Genomic DNA, 19,033 nt, shown 5'->3' with positions numbered 1-19,033 from the left:
TCTGAAAATGGGCGTGACGTAACGGGCGGGCGAGCGGTCGATTCAAACAACAGGAAAACAATGGATTGCAATGACATTTCAGACGCTGAGAGGAAATACATACTCGTATGACGGACCACAGCCATACAATTATGAGCCTGCTATGCTGCCAAGAGAGTAGGGACAGGCCAGGACTAATGTCAGACAGAACGGTCAGAGACACATTGAGTTTTGGTGTGAGAACCAGTGGAGAACAGGACAGGTGTCTTGGTGAGATATACACGTTCGCTAACGATATACACTGTGCTCACAATATTGTACAGATTATTACCATCGTATATCAGGCCAGCAGACATTAGTATTTTTAGGGTAGATTTATACTATTAAATATAAAAGCTATACTTGAGTATATTTCAATTGTACTAAAAACATACCCAAGTACATTTTTAATACATATTTTTCACCTGGGTTATAACATAAACAGAAAATTAAAGATTTGAATATTTAAACAACCTGAGTAATTTTGTTTTTCAATTACAAGTTGGCTCTATTTAGGGCATGACTACCTATATCACACTATTTCATGCCATTGGTACAGTATTAGACGATCAATATTCTTGCTTCGCCATCCCATGTTGAACTCCATCATATCGCCGGGATGATAATCCTCCGATCTGAAGTGTACGCTACACACGACCGTGTTTCTCGGAGCCGATGCGGAAGAGAAATCCAGTCTCTTCACCTGCACAAACCGCACCAGGCACGAAAGATATACAGCACCGTCCCTTTTCTTGTTATGGAAACCTGTGGACTCGATGTCCTTACAGTTTTTGCAACCTCCACAAACAATAATTTACCATGACGATGATAAATTAAAATACAAAAACTACCCAAAACACACTGACTCACGGCCGCACTCACTGAATACCAGCCTACTCTGCACTGAGCCGAGGCTGAGGCTCCCTAGCGTGACGTAAAATGACGCGAGTTTGAAAAAAAAGCCGTTTTTACGAGCAGTCCAAGAAACGCTCACTTTATCTACTAAATTAGTGCCCTTATGTCGTTTTAAAACATTTAAAATCCTGCATTAACTTTTCATATGGTATTTTCATACAAGGTTATATATTAATTTAGTTTTTTTTTTTTTTTACCTGCAACATGCTCTTTAACATTGTTGACAAACAGCTGTGGGTATATTAGGCTGCTGTCATTTTAAGACAAATGCACGGATCCAATATAATGATACGCATCCGTTTTTTTAATGCATAACCGACTGTGTTTACAAGAATAATCGCCGAGACAGGCATTTAGACATCATTTCGTCCGTTGAAGCTCAAAAGAAGAGAAATTGCTCTAAAAAGAACTGAATTCGGCTCTGGTGCGTGCACAGAAAACAGCGAGCGAGTTCCAGTCTTGTTGCGCTTAATGTTTAAATTGACAGTACTTAAAACGCATACAAATGATAAACTTTCATTCCGTGATGGTTAAACTTTGTAATCAATCCGCGAATCAGTACTGTGTTCCGAACCGGAACGATCAACTACGATCCTATGCCTTTATTCTGTTTTTCTCTGTTCACAGAAGTGCTGTAGGTGCATGCCATGTCCTCATGCCCTGTTGTTGCTGCTATTTGCGCATGGAAAACTAATTTTGGTATTTTTAAATGGTCACAGACACTTATTCATTCTAATTTTATTTTATTCTAATGTAACATAATATTATAGGTTAACGGTTAATGATCGGTTAACGAGTTCCGCTTGTCCCTAGATGGAAATATTGTGGAATGGGTTAAAATATGGTTAAATGTGTTTCTCTGAGCTGTGCATGAGTACTGCACTATTATCTGTATTTTACCAAATATATATATAAATAAATAAATAAGCAGAACATTAGAAATGTAGAACATTGGAAATCATTTTAAATTCTGCATGCTCATATTGTTTACTAAAATCCCTTTCATTCCTCATTGAGACTATCTAGCGCCTTGTGTGCGTAACTTCAGCAGAAGTTGGCTGCGGTCGGTGCTCAGATAAACATGTAATTCTGTTTGATGCAGTGACAGTGTGCACTGTGAATGCAAAAGTGCGGTCATGCGTTGTTTGTCTCTAGTGCTTCTCTGCACTGCTTGAGGCCTCGACATAATGACAAACCTTGCGTTATCTGTCAGGCATGGTGAATTTTTAAATGAGCTGAACAAAAGTGTGTTTCTCTCACACACTGTTTAAAAAATCTTTTGTAATGCCATCTCATTGCTGATTGGTGTTTTTTACAGAATTGTTTTTTCCAGCACCTCTCTTCTTTTGGTCCTAACTAAATACTCCATTCATTTTTTCATACATTCATTCGTTTGTTCGTTCATTCATTTTTTTTTTTTTTTTTTTAAATGCCGTTTAATTTACATTGAGTCTAAAGTTGCAAACTCCACTTTGAAATAAATGTTCTTTTATGCTGTAGATTCTGCAGCGACACAGCAGCATATATACTGAGTAATGGTGCAACTTAGGAATCATTGTTTGTTTTATTTTATTTTTTTGTGTTTAAACTCAGTGGCAGTCCTGTTTGACTTTGTTTCTTATAAACCCAATATCATTGTTCACTGTTTGTTTTTGCAGTTTTTTACATCTTCTTTTAGGGACTTTCCTCTAGGGGTGTAGGAAAATATTGTGATATCGCAATATGTTCGGCGATACTGTATACATTCTCAAACACTATATATATATATATATATATGTATATTATTTTATTTATTAATTTCTTGTTTGTTTACATTCAAGATTCATCGCAGTAGCTTTGTGTTTGGTTTAAACCCAAACGCTAGATGGCGGTGTTATCTCAGAATGTAAACTGTGAAGCGGAGAAGTGCAAGGGTGAATCGCTTGCGTTAACTTTAGTAAATCCAGCTCACAAGATTATATAATTATACCAGCTCCTGCCATGGTGTACAGAGCTAAAGTGTGGACTCATTTTGGCTTCTTCTATAAAGAAACCACTAAGGAATAGAGAAAAATGTTGTTGCTTGCAAAATTAGCCGTGCTTAAATCCAATATTCGGGAAACGCATTGAATCTGCAACCTCGCTTAACATCCAGACGCTATCCGCGCTGCTGAGAGTGCCGTTTCGATAGAATATGTAAATATGTACTGCACGCTTTCCTCAATAACAAAATAAACGCACAACAAAAATGACAGTGGTGAGAACTGCAGCAAGAAAGTATCTAATCATAGTGATGTGGATATGTTTGCACAAGCTCTGCAATTCAGCACTCCATTGAAGGCACATTTATTTATATAGCACAAAAGATGTAGATGCTTTAAAGCAAGCAGCTTTACAGTATTAAATACAAAGAAAAAACTGTCTCATGCACTCATGGATTGGACTATGCACTTTCAGTTGTTAAATATATGAGAAATAAACTGCTATAATGTTAACCTTTAAAACGGGATCCAAAAATATAAACAAACTTATGTAAATATACACAGTAGAATATTCCCTTTACTTAGGTTGCACAAAATAGTGATTAGTGATATAAATGCAAAAGCAGTTATGCATATATTTATGCATAGGGTGGTGTGTTCATGACAGTTGTTATAAAATTAGATTCTCTTCCCTAAAAAACAAGAAATATCGCAATAAATCGCCTTTCTTACAATATCGCAATATATTATTGTAACCCCTTTATCGTGATTATCTTGGCAATACACACAGTCCTTCTTTCCTCAATTATCCAGCTTTTCAGCAAGTTACTTGTTTTATTTTCCCTGCAGTTTTAGTTTGCACCTTTTATGTCCTTCACACACACATTCTTTGTGCACGGCCTACATATTTCCATTCTAGTGTTGCGCCACACAGAATCCATTGTTGAGTAAATGCACAAAAGAGTCATTTTGATATTTAAAAAAAAACTTGTGTGTGGCCCAAATATTTCTTTCCTAGTAATTTACCAGTGTCCATTGAAACTGACCAAATCCAATTGTTCCTTTCAACTTCATGCACACAAGAGTGTGTGAGTTGTGTTTCTGCATCTGACAGGTTTTCTTCAGTGCAAGAGCTCTTTCCTCTCCCACATACCTGTGTTTTGAACTGCCCTCCATTCAAGAGAAAGTAATGTAGGGCTTGCCTGCCTGGATGCTTTAGGAAGGGTGGATTTACATGGGTTTTGTAAGAATTGCACGTCACAGACACACTTATGGTGTGAAGCTAAAAGTATTCATTAGTACACTAATACTGGTAGAGGAGTATTCTTAACCACCCACTGTTTTACTGTCTTTTTTTTTTTAACCAATTTTTATGCATTCTTGCTGAAAAAGTTTCAATTTCTTAAACCTTTGACTAAGTGTTTTTAAAATATCCATTAAAAATCTATTCCAAAATTATGAATTAAAACATATTTAAAGCCATCTCCAAAAAAAAAAGATCTGATTTCAAATGATCTGAAAACAATCCCTTCGACAATTTATTGTGTGAAAATAATTTACTTAAATGTACTTTCACACAGATGTGACTTGTGAAAAAAGTAATACAATTTATTGTTTGTGAACTAATATTTGTCATTTCCAATCAAACTGTAATTGTCAAATTATGCTAAATATAAAAATAATAGGCCTAGTTAATCGTGTAGATGATGCTTAAAATAGCAAATTAGCCATAAGACGGACAACAGTTCAGTCCTCAAAGTAAGTATAATCTCGTTTTTATTTCAGAATGTTATTAAGCACAATACATCATTTGAGAAATGATGGAAATGAAAACCGACTTGACAGAATTATGCTCTGACATATGTGCTTGTACATACACTTTTGGACCTTGGACGGTGGCAAATGCAATAAAGTAAACTCCTAAAACACTATTTACACTCTCACTGCTTTAAGTCCTCAGGGCCAAAAGTGCCCATAGTTGAAGAAACACCCATTTATCAAGTTGTCTTGGACATACTCAATCCTCTCTTATGACTCTGCACCACACAAAGGTCAGACTTACTTCTCATTTGGAGTTATGTCAGGTATTGCGATACTTTAGTCTTATATAACCGATATATAAATGTTTCCCCAGCCACGTAAACCTCATGCCCTTTTGTCTATCTTGAGAAATGTCATGTGTGTGAGATACTGGCCATATCGCAGACCTCTGTTGTGACCAGTCGGGATGTTTTCTTGATGGATGATGATATGAATCTGTCATCTGCTCTCTGCCAAAATGGCAGTGCAGTACTATATTGCAGACAGTAGAGTAGTAGATGATCATGACCTCATCTCCACAATTGGGAGGTAATGTCAATATCATCCACTTTCTTGATCTGCCTTTCTGCTTTTCTTGCTTGCTCTCTCTCAATTTTTCAATTTCAAATAAGCTTTATTAGCATGACTGTGTAAGACAATGATGCAAATCATTAACATAATATATATATATATATACATTTGAATAAAAACATATACAGATAATGTCATATGTAGCATAATAAATAAATAAATAAAATAAATGAATCTATTCTAACGGGTCTCTCTAGAGTCTCTCTTATTTTGCACCAAACCATCCACCTGTCACACTTCACTTACAGCAGCACTAATCAGCCCACCACACCTGTCAGTCACTGTCAAGCTAACAGGCCCAGGCGTTTCCCTCTATCAGAGGGAGTTATAGCTGAGGGGAGGTGCTAGAAATCTCCATTAACAGACTCTGGACTCAATGTGCTGTATTTTTGTGGTATATCTTCCCATATGCAACTTCTCAAGAGGTATAAGGTTCTTAATGACTAATGTTATTTAAGTTGTTTGAGCAATGGCACTGCCCCCTAGTGGTCCTATGGCTCAGTGGGAATCCCTGCCTTTCTCTCTTGGGTATGAAATATTCAAAAGATTCTCTTTCTCTTTTTTTCTTCTAGATGATTTTAACGGTGTATTTGAGTGATGGGGAGCAGGCCCTGACGGAGGTGCCCATCACTCCGGAGACAACTTGTCGTGATGTGGTGGAGTTCTGTAAGGAACCGGGAGAAAGCGGCTGCCACCTGGCTGAAGTATGGCGTGGAAATGGTGAGTTTCTTTGAGTCCCTCCCTCTTGTCCTTAGCCATTTGTAGCAAGTAAATGCAGGGTATTTCCCAGCAATGACTGTTGGAGGATATAAGTTTGTCTTTCATTGACATTTCTTAAATTAAATGGTGAAAAATATTGACAATGGGAAGCACTCAGCTTTACTTGAAATCATTTCTACAGACTCCAATAGCCTCTTGTTTTCTCACCTTCCCACCCTAACCATTTCTTTCAGTAAAAAACATTTAGTGCTTTTACTCTCACAAAGACGCACATGCTCAGTATTTTGAGGAATCTGGCAGCAAAGGAAAAACACTCACTTAGTCCTTTCAGACATAACTGCTACTTCTGTTCTGACAGCTGTGTGCATGTTTTTTCCCTTCATTTTTCCATTTTCTCTTGATGATAGTGATTTGTATAAACAGCTGTGTGGCAGAAATGTTATATTTGCTCAGGGAGCCTCCTTTCAAAAGCCCTTCCATCAGCACTGTGTCCTTTCATCTTGACAGTGCATCTGTCATTGAAATCGTGATGAGCCCAGTTATTTTACAGCTGGTGATGGATCGCATATGATGCATCATTACTGTCTGGATACTAAGTGGATATTTTGCCTCACCAAATTTTTTCGGTGGTTATCAGCTGTCCAGGATTTTCTATAAAATTTTTATATCTCAAAATAAGTATTTTGGAATATCAGTAGTTATTGATAGGTTGTATTTATTTGGCATAATGAATTGATAATTAATACAATTAAATAAGTTTTTCACATTAAAATAAAAATTCTGGGTAACACTTTAGTTTAGGGTCCAATTCTCACTATTAAAGGGATAGTTCACCCCAAAAATTAAAAATTCTGTCAGTAATTACTCACCCTCATGTCGTTCCAACCCTGTAAGACTTGCGTTCATCTTCGGAACACAAATTAAGATATTGTTGATTAAAAATACTCTCCCCACAGAGAAGGAATTGAATAGTTGAATAAAGTCGTTATTTTTCTTTTGTTTTTGCGCACAAAAAGTATTCTAAGTCGCTTGATAAACTTAAGATTGAGCCACTGTAGTCACTCGGACTATTTTAAAGATGTCTTTAATAACTTTTCTGGTCCGGCAAGTTTCAATCCCTTAGAAGCCTATGGAGGAGTGAGACAGCTCTCAGATTTAATCAAAAATATCTTAATTTGTGTTCCAAAGATGAAGGTGAGTAATTACTGACAGAATTTTCATTATTGGGTGAACTATCCCTTTAACTAGTTGCTTATTAGCATGCATATTACTAGGATATTGGCTGTTTATTAGTACTTATAAAGCACATGATAATGCCTTATTCTACATTACCATATTCTACATCCCTTAATCCTGCGCAATACCTAACTAACACTTAATAATTATTAATAAACACTAATTAGGAATTTAGGAGTTTATTTAGGCAAGTCATAGTAAGACTTTTGTTTATCTGCAAGTCCACACAACCAAAACTTTGATGCTTCCGAAAGTTAATAAAGAGACATTGTAAAAGTAATCCATATGAATTGAGTGATTTAATTTGTCTTTAGGATTTTATTCACAAATAACCATTGATTTATGCGCATACATAGAGAATACATCAAATATAACAAACCAATGCTCAACCACATTGTTTATCACGTGTTTGCATGGTTGAGCTTCCATATTTGATGTGCTCCTATATGAAGAGCAGTTTTTATTTAACCTTTTAGTCACATACATAAAGTGTCTCTTCAGAAGACTTAAATGAAACCACTTGATTCAAATGGATTGTTTACAATGTCTTTATGAAATATTTTGCATCAGTTTTGGTTACGTGGACTTTTTGATGGAAGGACAGAATGATCTCTCAGGTTTCATTTAACCATATGTGGTAACACTTTATAATAACTGCACGCTATTAATCATTAGTTAAGCATGAGTAAACAATTAATTCATAATTTCTAAAGCATTAATAGACATTAACAAGCAGTTTATAAATACAGCTATAAATGCTTTTTTTCTTGATTTATAAGCATATCTATAATGTGTTTAATAGTTGTATTTTTATACTTTGTTTATGATTAATTAATCATTTCTAAATGAAGTATTGCATTATTTACAGTTATTCAAGAGTCCTCAGTGGTTCATAAGATCACTTAGAAAGTGTAAGGAAATTCAGGAAATTCAGGTAGTTCTAAAGCATTTAGTAGTGGTCAGTTAACTATTTTTGTGAGCTCATCTAAAGTGAGGCCTATTCATGCCTTGTAAAGCATTTATAAAGGAGATTTAAAGATTCAGTTCTCTTCTAAACAGAAAAATTAAACAAACACAACACAGTGATACAGAACATAGAAATATTTAACAGCCTTTAAATCTCCTTTGTAAATGCTTTACAAGGCATAAATAGTCCTCACTTTAGATAAGCTCACAAAAATAGTTAACTGACACTACTAAATGCTTTATAACTACCTGAATTAACCCTGAATTACAGTATAAATACATGTTAACAAAGCATTTATTAACACACTAAGTAACTATTACTATACACTCACCTAAAGGATTATTAGGAACACCATACTAATACTGTGTTTGACCCCCTTTCGCCTTCAGAACTGCCTTAATTCTACATGGCATTGATTCAACAAGGTGCTGAAAATATTCTTTAGAAATGTTGGCCCATATTGATAGGATAGCATCTTGCAGTTGATGGAGATTTGTGGGATGCACATCCAGGTCACGAAGCTCCCGTTCCACCACATCCCTAAAATGCTCTATTGGGTTGAGATCTGGTGACTGTGGGGGCCATTTTAGTACAGTGAACTCATTGTCATGTTCAAGAAATTAATTTGAAATGATTCGAGCTTTGTGACATGGTGCATTATCCTGCTGGAAGTAGCCATCAGAGGATGGGTACATGGTGGCCATAAAGGGATGGACATGGTCAGAAACAATGCTCAGGTAGGCCGTGGCATTTAAAGTCTGTTTAGAGAGAACGCCGTCGTCATAGTGGCCCCTAATGTAATAACAAATGATAATTTTGCTGGAAGTGAATCAATCAAAACCAACTTTAGCTGGAAATAACATTATTCAAAATCGCTATAAAGCCAAAACAATCTCTGTTACCGTAAATTGTATGTTTATCTCTGTAAAGCTGCTTTGAAACAATCCCCATTGTTAAAAGCGCTATATAAATGAAGATGACTTGACTTGACTTAAACGATGCCCAAATGGCACTAAGGGGCCTAAAGTGTGCCAAGAAAACCTTCCCCCACACAATTACACCACCACCACCAGCCTGCACAGTGGTAACAAGGCATGATGGATCCATGTTCTCATTCTGTTTACGCCAAATTCTGACTCTACCATCTGAATGTCTCAACAGAAATCGAGACTCATCAGACCAGGCAACATTTTTCCAGTCTTCAACTGTCCAATTTTGGTGAGCTCTTGCAAATTGTAGCCTCTTTTTCCTATTTGTAGAGGAGATGAGTGGTACCCGGTGGGGTCTTCTGCTGTTGTAGCCCATCCGCCTCAAGGTTGTGCGTGTTGTGGCTTCACAAATGCTTTGCTGCATACCTCGGTTGTAACGAGTGGTTATTTCAGTCAAAGTTGCTCTTCTATCAGCTTGAATCAGTCGGCCCATTCTCCTCTGACCTCTAGCATCAACAAGGCATTTTCGCCCACTGGACTGCCGCATACTGGATGTTTTTCCCTTTTCACACCATTCTTTGTAAACCCTAGAAATGGTTGTGCGTGAAAATCCCAGTAACTGAGCAGATTGTGAAATACTCAGACCGGCCCGTCTGGCACCAACAACCATGCCACGCTCAAAATTGCTTAAATCACCTTTCTTTCCCATTCTGACATTCAGTTTGGAGTTCAGGAGATTGTCTTGACCAGGACCACACCCCTAAATGCATTGAATCAACTACCATGTGTTTGGTTGATTAGATAATTGCATTAATGAGAAATTGAAATGGTGTTCCTAATAATCCTTTAGGTGAGTGTATGTCTGAATAATAAAACGTATGAATGTACATTTAAATAGTTTATTAATAATTTACTTACACTTTCTAAGTAATCTTATGAACCACTGACAACTCTTAAATAACTGGTTTATAAATAATGCAACACTTCATTTAGAAATGATAAATTGATCATTAATAAAGTATGAATATACAATTATTAAACACATTATAGATATGCTTTTAAATCAAGAATAAAGCATTTATAGCTGTATTTATAAACTGCTTGTTAATGTCTACCAATGCTTTATAAATGATTAATTAACTGTTTACTAATGCTTAACTAATGATTAATAGCATGCAGTTATTATAAAGTGTTACCAAATATGTTGATGTGTGTTTAGAAGTTGAACGAAATTCATACAGGCTTGGAACAACTTCAGAGTAAGCTAACATGACTGAGTTTTCTTTCTTTTTTCTTGCTGATCTAACCCTTTAACAAAATAATTTTTAAAGTATAACAATAAACTAAATATTCTTGAATTATAAATATTATTATGCATAAAGAACCCAAACACAAATCCAGGGGCAAAAATATGATGTAGACTTATATGGGAGTGGTCTCTTTTGACCTAGACTATCAAGCAGCCGCCTAGCAACAACCTAGCAACAAACCAGAACACTGGGTAAGAATTAGCAACTGTTTTGGAAAAACCATGACGGCCACCCGCAGCATCCTAGCAATCATGGCTGTGACTTTTACATTGGTCAGCACCTTTTTCTTCGGAAAATCTAGTTATAAACCTTTCCTGTCCTAAAAAGCTGGTAGTCAAACTGAATAGGTATAATACTTTGCTCATATGAGGAGTTTAATGTCCTTGTGTTGTTTGGGGTATTTAACTAAAGCTTTTGACTCTAGGTTTCTTAGAAGGTTAAATTGGCCTGCTCTCACTTTTTTTGTAAACGTCCCTGTGTGCTTTTCTTATATTCTCCACTTTCATACTTTCTTCTATTATTGTGTGTAGTTTTATCCCATCCCCCTCTGGGTGGCTGCCAGGCTTCCAGATGTCCCTCCACCTGTTAGCAATGTCCAAAATGTTGTTTTTCCCCATTTATGTCTCTGTTGCCCACCCAGCCCCGCCACATTCCTCTGGCTGGATGCCACGTTTGATTCAATTTCCTAGTTCTCTTGATCCCACTGTGTCTGTTCCTCTGTTCTCCTCTAAGGTGTGGCTTGAAGTGAGTAACATTGGAATAACACTCTCCTCAGCATGAGTGTCTCGCTCCTGCTCTCATGTGAACACACTACCCCTCCGTCTTTTTACCAGCTTTTTTCCCCGAGGAACAAAACATGATATTTATGACCTTTCTAATATCAGAGTGCATGGTTTGTTGTTTTAATGCGCTGTCTCTTATGTTTTTCCCTCTCCAGAGCGACCCATCCCCTTTGACCACATGATGTATGAGCACTTGCAGAAGTGGGGCCCCAGAAAGCAGGAGGTGAAGTTCTACCTGCGCCACGAAGACTCGCCCACAGAAAGCAGCGATCAGGGTGAGAACACTCCCTCTTGACTGGTTATAGGCCACGTCCTGCCCACCACCGCTTTCTTCTCATTGGCTGACAGTGGCAGAATGTTTTTCATTCCCTTTTCAGTGGCCTCTAACATGTGAAAGAAAGAGACAAGCACATCCTGGCCAAACAAGGCCGGGTTCTGTTCATGATTCGACTCTGTTGTGCTATTCACAAAATGAATCAAAGTAGCTTTGCAAGTGTCAGTGCCTTCAAACAACACTGAGCAAGGCAAAATGACTTGGGAAGTCTATCACAATAAAATAATATCAAATACCATATTTAAGATGAAGAAATATTGATGAAATGAACAAACAGGCAGCATAACTGCATGGTTAAGTTATATATTACTGGTTATATAATCAAGCACCTTGCCTTTACTAGACAGGTGCAAACACACATTCACTGTGTTCAAGCACAGCTTGCTATCGGTGACTTAGTTGTGAAATAGTGAACATTTTACCAAAATAGATGTACGAATGGATCGAACGTCATTGTTCTCAGCCACTCCCTCTGTTCGCTGATTGGCCCAGTAAAAAATTGACCGGAGAAAACCAAAGAATACACCACAATCCCAGACCTAGTACTGAAGGAAAATGAAAATTGAGCGGAGGTACGTAGGAGGGCGGAGCCAGGCTAATGCTGTTGTACATTAAATTATAAATACATTTATACTTTCAAAATATAGTAATATTTTATTAAAAGAAAATGTCCACAATTTTAAAGCAGAAAGACACATTAAATCACTAAATTATAGTAAATTTAAAAAAGAAGAGAGTTAGAAAGTGCTGCACGAACACACACATTTAACATAGTAACCTGAATAATTTCTTTTCTTGTAAATGTAAGGGACATTTTGTTACATGTTATAATTTCATTGGAGTTACAATTCTTATGAAAATTGCTTGCTATTATGGCAAGCATTTTTAACAATGGAAATTCTTGTGTGAATTTCAAACGTGCTAATATATATATTGCATAGATGCACTACCGTTCAAAAGGTTTGGTAAGAGTTTTTGTTTTTGAAAGAAGTCTCTTATGCTCGCCAAGGTTGCATTTATTTGATCAGTAATACAGTAAGAGTAATATTGTGAAATATTATTACAAATAAAATAAATCCATTAAACTAAAATAATTTTCTATTTTAATATATTTTAAAGTGTAATATATTCCTGTGATGGCAAAGCTGAATTTTCAGCAGCCATGCATTTCTCCAGTCTTCAGTGTGACATGATCCTTTAGAAATTATTCTAATATGCTGATTTGGTGCTCAAGAAACTTCTTTTTTTTTTTTATCAATGTTGAAAACAATTGTTCTGCTTTAATACTTTTGTGGAAACCTATTTTTATAGACTTTTTCAGGATTCTTTGATGGAAATAGTTCAAAAGAACATAATTTATTTGAAATATAAATCTTTTGTAACATTTTATATGTATTTACTGTCACTTTTAATCAGTTTAATCCTTAATTTCTGCATTATTTTCTCACACTTTTGAACAGTAGTGTATATTCAGATGTTACAGACTCTAAGTGGGAAAAACCTCTGAAGTGATTTTATGAAAAGCTATTTTCACACAGTATACTAGACAGATAAAACTGACTTGTCGTCACTTTATTGTACAGTTTTGTATATCAGGATGATCAATGAGATCTCACCATGGACAGACCGGTTGCTTGCATTATCCCTGAACATAGTGTAATGCTCCCACATGTACGTGATCAGTGTTAACAGTGCTAAAGTCTTTCTTTGTCTCTTTCTTTATCCTATCATCTGTTTGTTTTTAGTCTTTTTGTTCACATCCCAGTGAGTTTTTTTCCTATCACCATAGGCAGGATTAGCTTGTAGTGAGCGTCCACATGGATTACGGCATAAACCTGAAACCCCTGTGTGTGGGAGGGAAAGAGAGGCAGTAATCCACTGAAAGCACAAGCTCTGTTCCCTGTGTCACATGGCAATAACAAACAGGCCTTTAAACTTTTCCTCCACAGTCACAGTCTTGTTCAGCCAACCATGTTTTGCTTGTTAAAATTCCACAATGTATATTTAGATGCTTTTTTGTGTTCATTCATGATTGTGTTTCACAATTGAATGTGCTTTTCTTTTTTTTCTTTTTTTGATGGACTTGCTGTATTATATTTCTCCACTCTTAGGGAGCCAGCAGTCTCAGGAGCAGCCCAGCAGGAGAGGAGGAAGCAGCTCAGACATGCACAACGAGAATGGGGTTAGTTCATATCACATCCTCATCAAAATGTGTGCCTTTTTTTTTCTAATCTTAGCATTGTGGTTATTCCAAATGCATCCTGGGGGGTTGAATTCCATCTTATGCTTTTCTGCTTACTGTAATGCAAAGTAGCAGCTGCAAAGTTCTGGCTGAAGTTGACACTCTTCAGTACTGAAGCGTTTCAATCACGTCACGTTATTCAGTCTTTCTCTCTTAACCCGAGCCAAACGCAGCCAGACCTGTCACGTACCAGATTCACTCAACATTTTTTTTCATATTAGCATTTGTCACATCACTCATTCTTTTTGTGTGCTTCCTGCAAAGAGTAGTCCACTGCGCTCGTCTCCTCCAACCATCTGGCCCAGATTCCAACAGGGGAAAAGCCAGGCTCCAGGAAGTGGAACTAATTCCACCTTCAGGGAGAAAGATAACTGTAGACCACCAGTGTATGGAATGAGAAAAAGCAAGCATTTATGGGGGCATGCTTTTTTCCATAGTCGCCTCGATCTTCAGAGATGGAACGATGGCACAGGTAGTTGGTTGGCGAGGGAGCTGATTAGTGATGCTGTTGCCAACCAGGCATGAAGTCTCACCACTACGGTGCTTAGCACACACTTTTTTCTGACAGGTGCTGCCTTCCTGTAGGGACTGTTACACAACACCTCTGTCTGCCTGTCTTGTCAGGTACCCATATGACTCCCACTTTCACTCTCTGTTTGTGTTTGAGTGGATTCAAGAGGGTTAATTTATATGGAATTTGGCTATCTTGGCCCATGATCCTGCAAGTTCTCTGTATAATTTGATTAAATGGTTTAGTTTGACAACTGATGATTAATTTGCCATCTGTTCAGAGGAAACAGAGGGTGAGGACAGAATGAGAATTGCTCTGCCATTATAGTTGACCTGGAAGAGATATCTCGCACAAGTTTTTGTCAAGCGTGATCTCATGAAACAGTTGGTCAGAAGCAATGGTTTATAGTAAAAGTTCATTAGTATTTAAATGAGTGTTTTTCTTAATAATTTCACTTCTGAAGACATTGATTCATCAACTTTGGTCTTGTGAATTACTGTCGTGTTTTCTTTGTGTGGTTTTTGAAGCGTCACATTTATTGGCACCCTGCATTTACATTACAAGGACTCACAGAACAGGATTATTTTTCGAAACATTTTCATTTGTGTTCATTTGAAGAAAAAATCATATACATCTGGGATGGCATGAGTGTTAGTAAATGATTAAATATCCATATCTTGGCGAAATTTCTGTCATTTCAAAATCGTGTTAATTTTGTCAGCAATTTTTTTATTTTGTCTTGGTCTTAGTATGTTTGTACTTTTTAGTACTTTTTTTTTGTTATCATGTTTAGTCAACCTTGTCCTCTTTTTGTTTAGTCAAGTTTTAGTCGACTAAATATCTGGGAGTTTTAGTCACTGAAAACTTAGTCACAATTTCATCATGCTGCATAATGGTTAAACTGATAATAACGATTATTTTGCTCAAAATTATTATCACAACGATTGTTGTTATTTGAGAAATTATTTTTACATTTCATCAGAATTATTGCACTTTCACCTATAAGAGCACTCATACGCATGGTTTATTTTTACCTCATCTAGTGTACTTATTTACTATAGTATATTTATCATTATTTAACACTCTCCGTCTACATTATGAAAACTGTAAAAAAAAAAAAACATGAAATTCCTAAAAGTAATTCCAAATTACATTTAATGTGTTTCTATTAAAACATCAGCAAAAAAAGATTTTGTACAGTCACACAGAGGTTGCAAGTGCATTTATTCCGCAACGACAGTCCAAACAATATAGTTGTGATCCTTGTTTGGATTTATTACAGAGAAGGTTTGATCGCAGCAAGAATAGCTCAAATGTAGATCATCGCAAATGTAACACACCGGATAGAAAATGTATCCTTTTAAAAGTGGGGTAAGTCGTTTTTGAAATATGCTGTTTGGAAGTTAGTCGGACCGACACAACAACAAACGTGTAGCCAATCAGCATTAGAGAGAACGAGCAAGAGGGAGATTTAAACTGAAGAAAGACTGCAGAAATAGATATGAGACACAATACAAAAGAGAAAAGCTCAGAAGAAATCATTGGAAAATAAAGGGTTATGTCTGGGCAAGAGCTTTAGGACCCGTGTTAATAATATTAGAAACGGTGTCCAGCGCTGGAGAGAGCGAAGCGGGAAGGCCTGAAAACCGATGCGGAGGTTGCTTTGATTCGGGTCCACACGTGAGTAACACTGCGTTTGAGTGTCATTGTTTGTCTGGAGCTCCTGAAGCATAGTCTCATCTTAGTCATGGGGAAAAAAAAGCTCATTGGCGAACATTTTTCGTCATCGTTTTTACAACAAAATTAACACTATTACAAAGGCAATCGGCACAGTGAAGAATTTCACCTGATGGACTCCCAGTATTTACTTCACACCAAATTCGCATAGGGATATTTAAAGGAAGTTCAAGTTTGGTGAAGCCTATTGATTTGGTAGTGACTTCTTTGAGAGCAGAAATTCAAAACTTGGCCATTTTTTTTTTTTATAGTACCTATGATGCACAGCTAACCTCAAATAATTCTTATTTATCCTGTTGTCCACCCTCAGAACAGCTAAGACAAAACTCCTGGCATATTTCAGAACAGCTGCTTTTTTTGAGGTCGTTTAATCTGATTTCTCCCCCCGGCCTCATCTTACTTCTAAACATGAACAATCCTAAAGCAGCCCATCCCTGTACTTAAAGTAATATCTCTCCCTGTCCAGGATTCAAGGCAAGTCATCTCTGGTACACAGACACTGTGCTGATTCAGCAGCACGACATTTGTGTGTGTATATACACAAATGTGTCATGTTGCTGAATCAGCACGTGTGTATTAGGGTTGTGCGATAGACGATAGTATCATCTATCAACGATAGTCAGAGATATCGCTGATGGCAGATGCCTTTGACAATATCAATACGATAATTTTTACCATTAATGTATTAAATTATTATTATTATTATTATAAAGCTAGTATTGTTAAATTAATATTAGGAACTACAATGAAACTACAACGACATCACCACATAGCCTAAAGCCGCCTTTCCACTGCACACGACATTCGCATACGATTGTCGCATTTCGCCCCCTAGTGTCAGTCGCACGGAACTTTGAAATTGGTCGTGAAGCAACCGTTACCCTCGGCTATTCACAATGGTAAAATGAATGATGAATGTAATGCATGCATGAATATATCCACACAAAACAAATGACCCTCAATACATCTACAATAAAAACAATAGGTTTTACAGAGCTAATCAATATAAATATTGATTTAATAATTATAAAATATTTTTTTTCTGCCATAATTATTAATAACCGACATTTTACAGAAATAGCATTTACAGAATAACATTAAAGAGTTGAAATATTGGTAATTCTAGCCTCACGCTCATAGAGCTGGTAAGTCTCGCCCATCCGTAAAACTCCAAGTGGACCTCTAGGTTGAAAAAGCGTCAATGCAAGTGAATGAGAGAAAAAAATTATTTTCTGATCCCGTTTGAATTGTGCCATGAATGTGAACATATGTCGTCTGTGAATTTTTTATATAATTTCTCATGTAACGAGTTTGACAGTATATTGTATGATTCTTTGGCTAGCAGTTGTGGAATAGACATAACGAGAAAGACTACACGTCGCATATGTGACGTCACCGCATAACACATTTTCCCTCCACAAATCACGGTGCGATAATCTAAGGAATTAGATCGAGATGCCTATGTGTTTTGTACCCAAATGTCACCATTCAAACAAAGGCATGTTTAGCGGGATCCGTGTGCTAGTGGTGGTGACGTATATCAAACGCGTCGAAAGCAGCGAAGAGTTGTAGTCCACAAAGTGCTCTCACACAAAGTCTAACCGTATGAAAATTCTACCCGCTAAAATGTAGCATTCTTTACACGAAAATTTATATAAAAAAATCACAGACAACATATGTTCACATTCATTGCAAAATTCAAACGGGATTAGAAAATAATTATTTTCTCTCATTCACTTGCATTGACGATTTTTCAACCTAGAGGTCCAGCGGGGTAAGCGGAAGGGGCGGGACTTACCAGCTCTATAGTTTTGTTTAGAATACATCACATACTGTCGGCCGGTCGCATACGGTCTAGCCGCAGAAGTTCAGATATTTCAACAGATCCAAAGCTCAAATCGGATACGAATTTTCCGCATACGCATATGATCGGAACTCCCCGCAGCTCCCGTACGACGCATTGGAAATTAATGACTTCCGGTCCAACGGCTGTCGTTTGTCGTGTGCAGTGGAAAGGCGGCTTGACGCTGCTGATCCACTTGTCCGACACGACTGTCGCGTGGTGTCGCGACGCCTCCCTACATTTGTACGTTGATGGGCGTTCCTCTGTTTGCCGCTATGGGCGTGGTTTTGGCCGAGCGGGAAATGTTGCCTATTAGAACAGAGCACCTGCGAGAGACTTCCCTCCGTCTCCATATGCTCTATTTCTATTGGATAGACGTGTCGCGTTCAACGGACTTCATTTGCATAAAGATGGGCATCGGCCAGTCGCGTGACGTCACCCATAGGAATAAAGCGGAGCGCGGCGCGACAGAAATGTCGCACGGACAAGTGGATCAGCACCGTAAGGGTGCGGATCCACTTGTCCGTGCGATACTTCTGTCGCGCCGCCCTCCGCTTTATTCCTATGGGTGACGTCACGCGACTTTAACGTGCCCGCAAAGCATCCCGGGAAGGCGGCGCTTCATTTGGAAAAATAATGCGCATCAAAAGCTGGCCGATGCCCATCTTTATGCAAATTAATTCCGTTGAACGCACCGCGTCTATCCAATAGAAGTAGAGCAAATGGAGAAGGGGGGAAGTCTCTCGCAGGTGCTCTGTTTTAGACTGGCCGCTGGCTCAAAACCACGCCCATAGCGGTAAACTTGAGGAACGCCCATCAAAGTACAAATGTGGGGAGGCGTTGCGACAACACGCGACTGTCGTGTCGCAAAAGTGGATCTCTACCATCACGTATGAGGACTCCTCTAAGAAAATGTTTTTAAAACAGAATAAAAAACTACATCCCACATCAAAATTGAATTGCAAGGTGATCCATTCACAAATTGTCAAGAGTGCTTGTTTTAACAGACGCATCATTCTTATACAGATCCAAGATGAAAACGGCATTGTTGGTCATCAGTATTTTGTTTCCATAGCACATTAACAAAATAATATCGAAATATTGAAATAGTGATAATAATATCACTAAAATGATATA

The 19,033-nt window shown here is 37.4% G+C and overlaps 1 protein-coding gene across 4 annotated transcripts in view; it reads left to right on the top strand.

Annotated features, from left to right (window-relative positions):
• ppp1r13bb (protein phosphatase 1, regulatory subunit 13Bb) overlaps nt 1-19,033 on the top strand; it is a 67,883-nt gene that overhangs the window by 23,389 nt on the left and 25,461 nt on the right. For all 4 annotated transcript variants that reach the window (XM_056264441.1, XM_056264440.1, XM_056264442.1 and 1 more), the window contains 3 exons: nt 5,858-6,005; nt 11,385-11,504; nt 13,675-13,745. In XM_056264441.1, coding sequence (XP_056120416.1) covers nt 5,858-6,005; nt 11,385-11,504; nt 13,675-13,745 — 339 coding nt within the window. The remainder of the gene's footprint in view (nt 1-5,857; nt 6,006-11,384; nt 11,505-13,674; nt 13,746-19,033) is intronic.

The sequence above is a fragment of the Rhinichthys klamathensis genome, unplaced genomic scaffold (assembly GCF_029890125.1).
Source record: "Rhinichthys klamathensis goyatoka isolate OS25496 unplaced genomic scaffold, OSU_Roscu_1.1 h1tg000221l_1, whole genome shotgun sequence".
Taxonomy (NCBI): Eukaryota; Metazoa; Chordata; class Actinopteri; order Cypriniformes; family Leuciscidae; genus Rhinichthys; species Rhinichthys klamathensis.
This window is presented reverse-complemented; position numbering and strand designations above follow the sequence as displayed.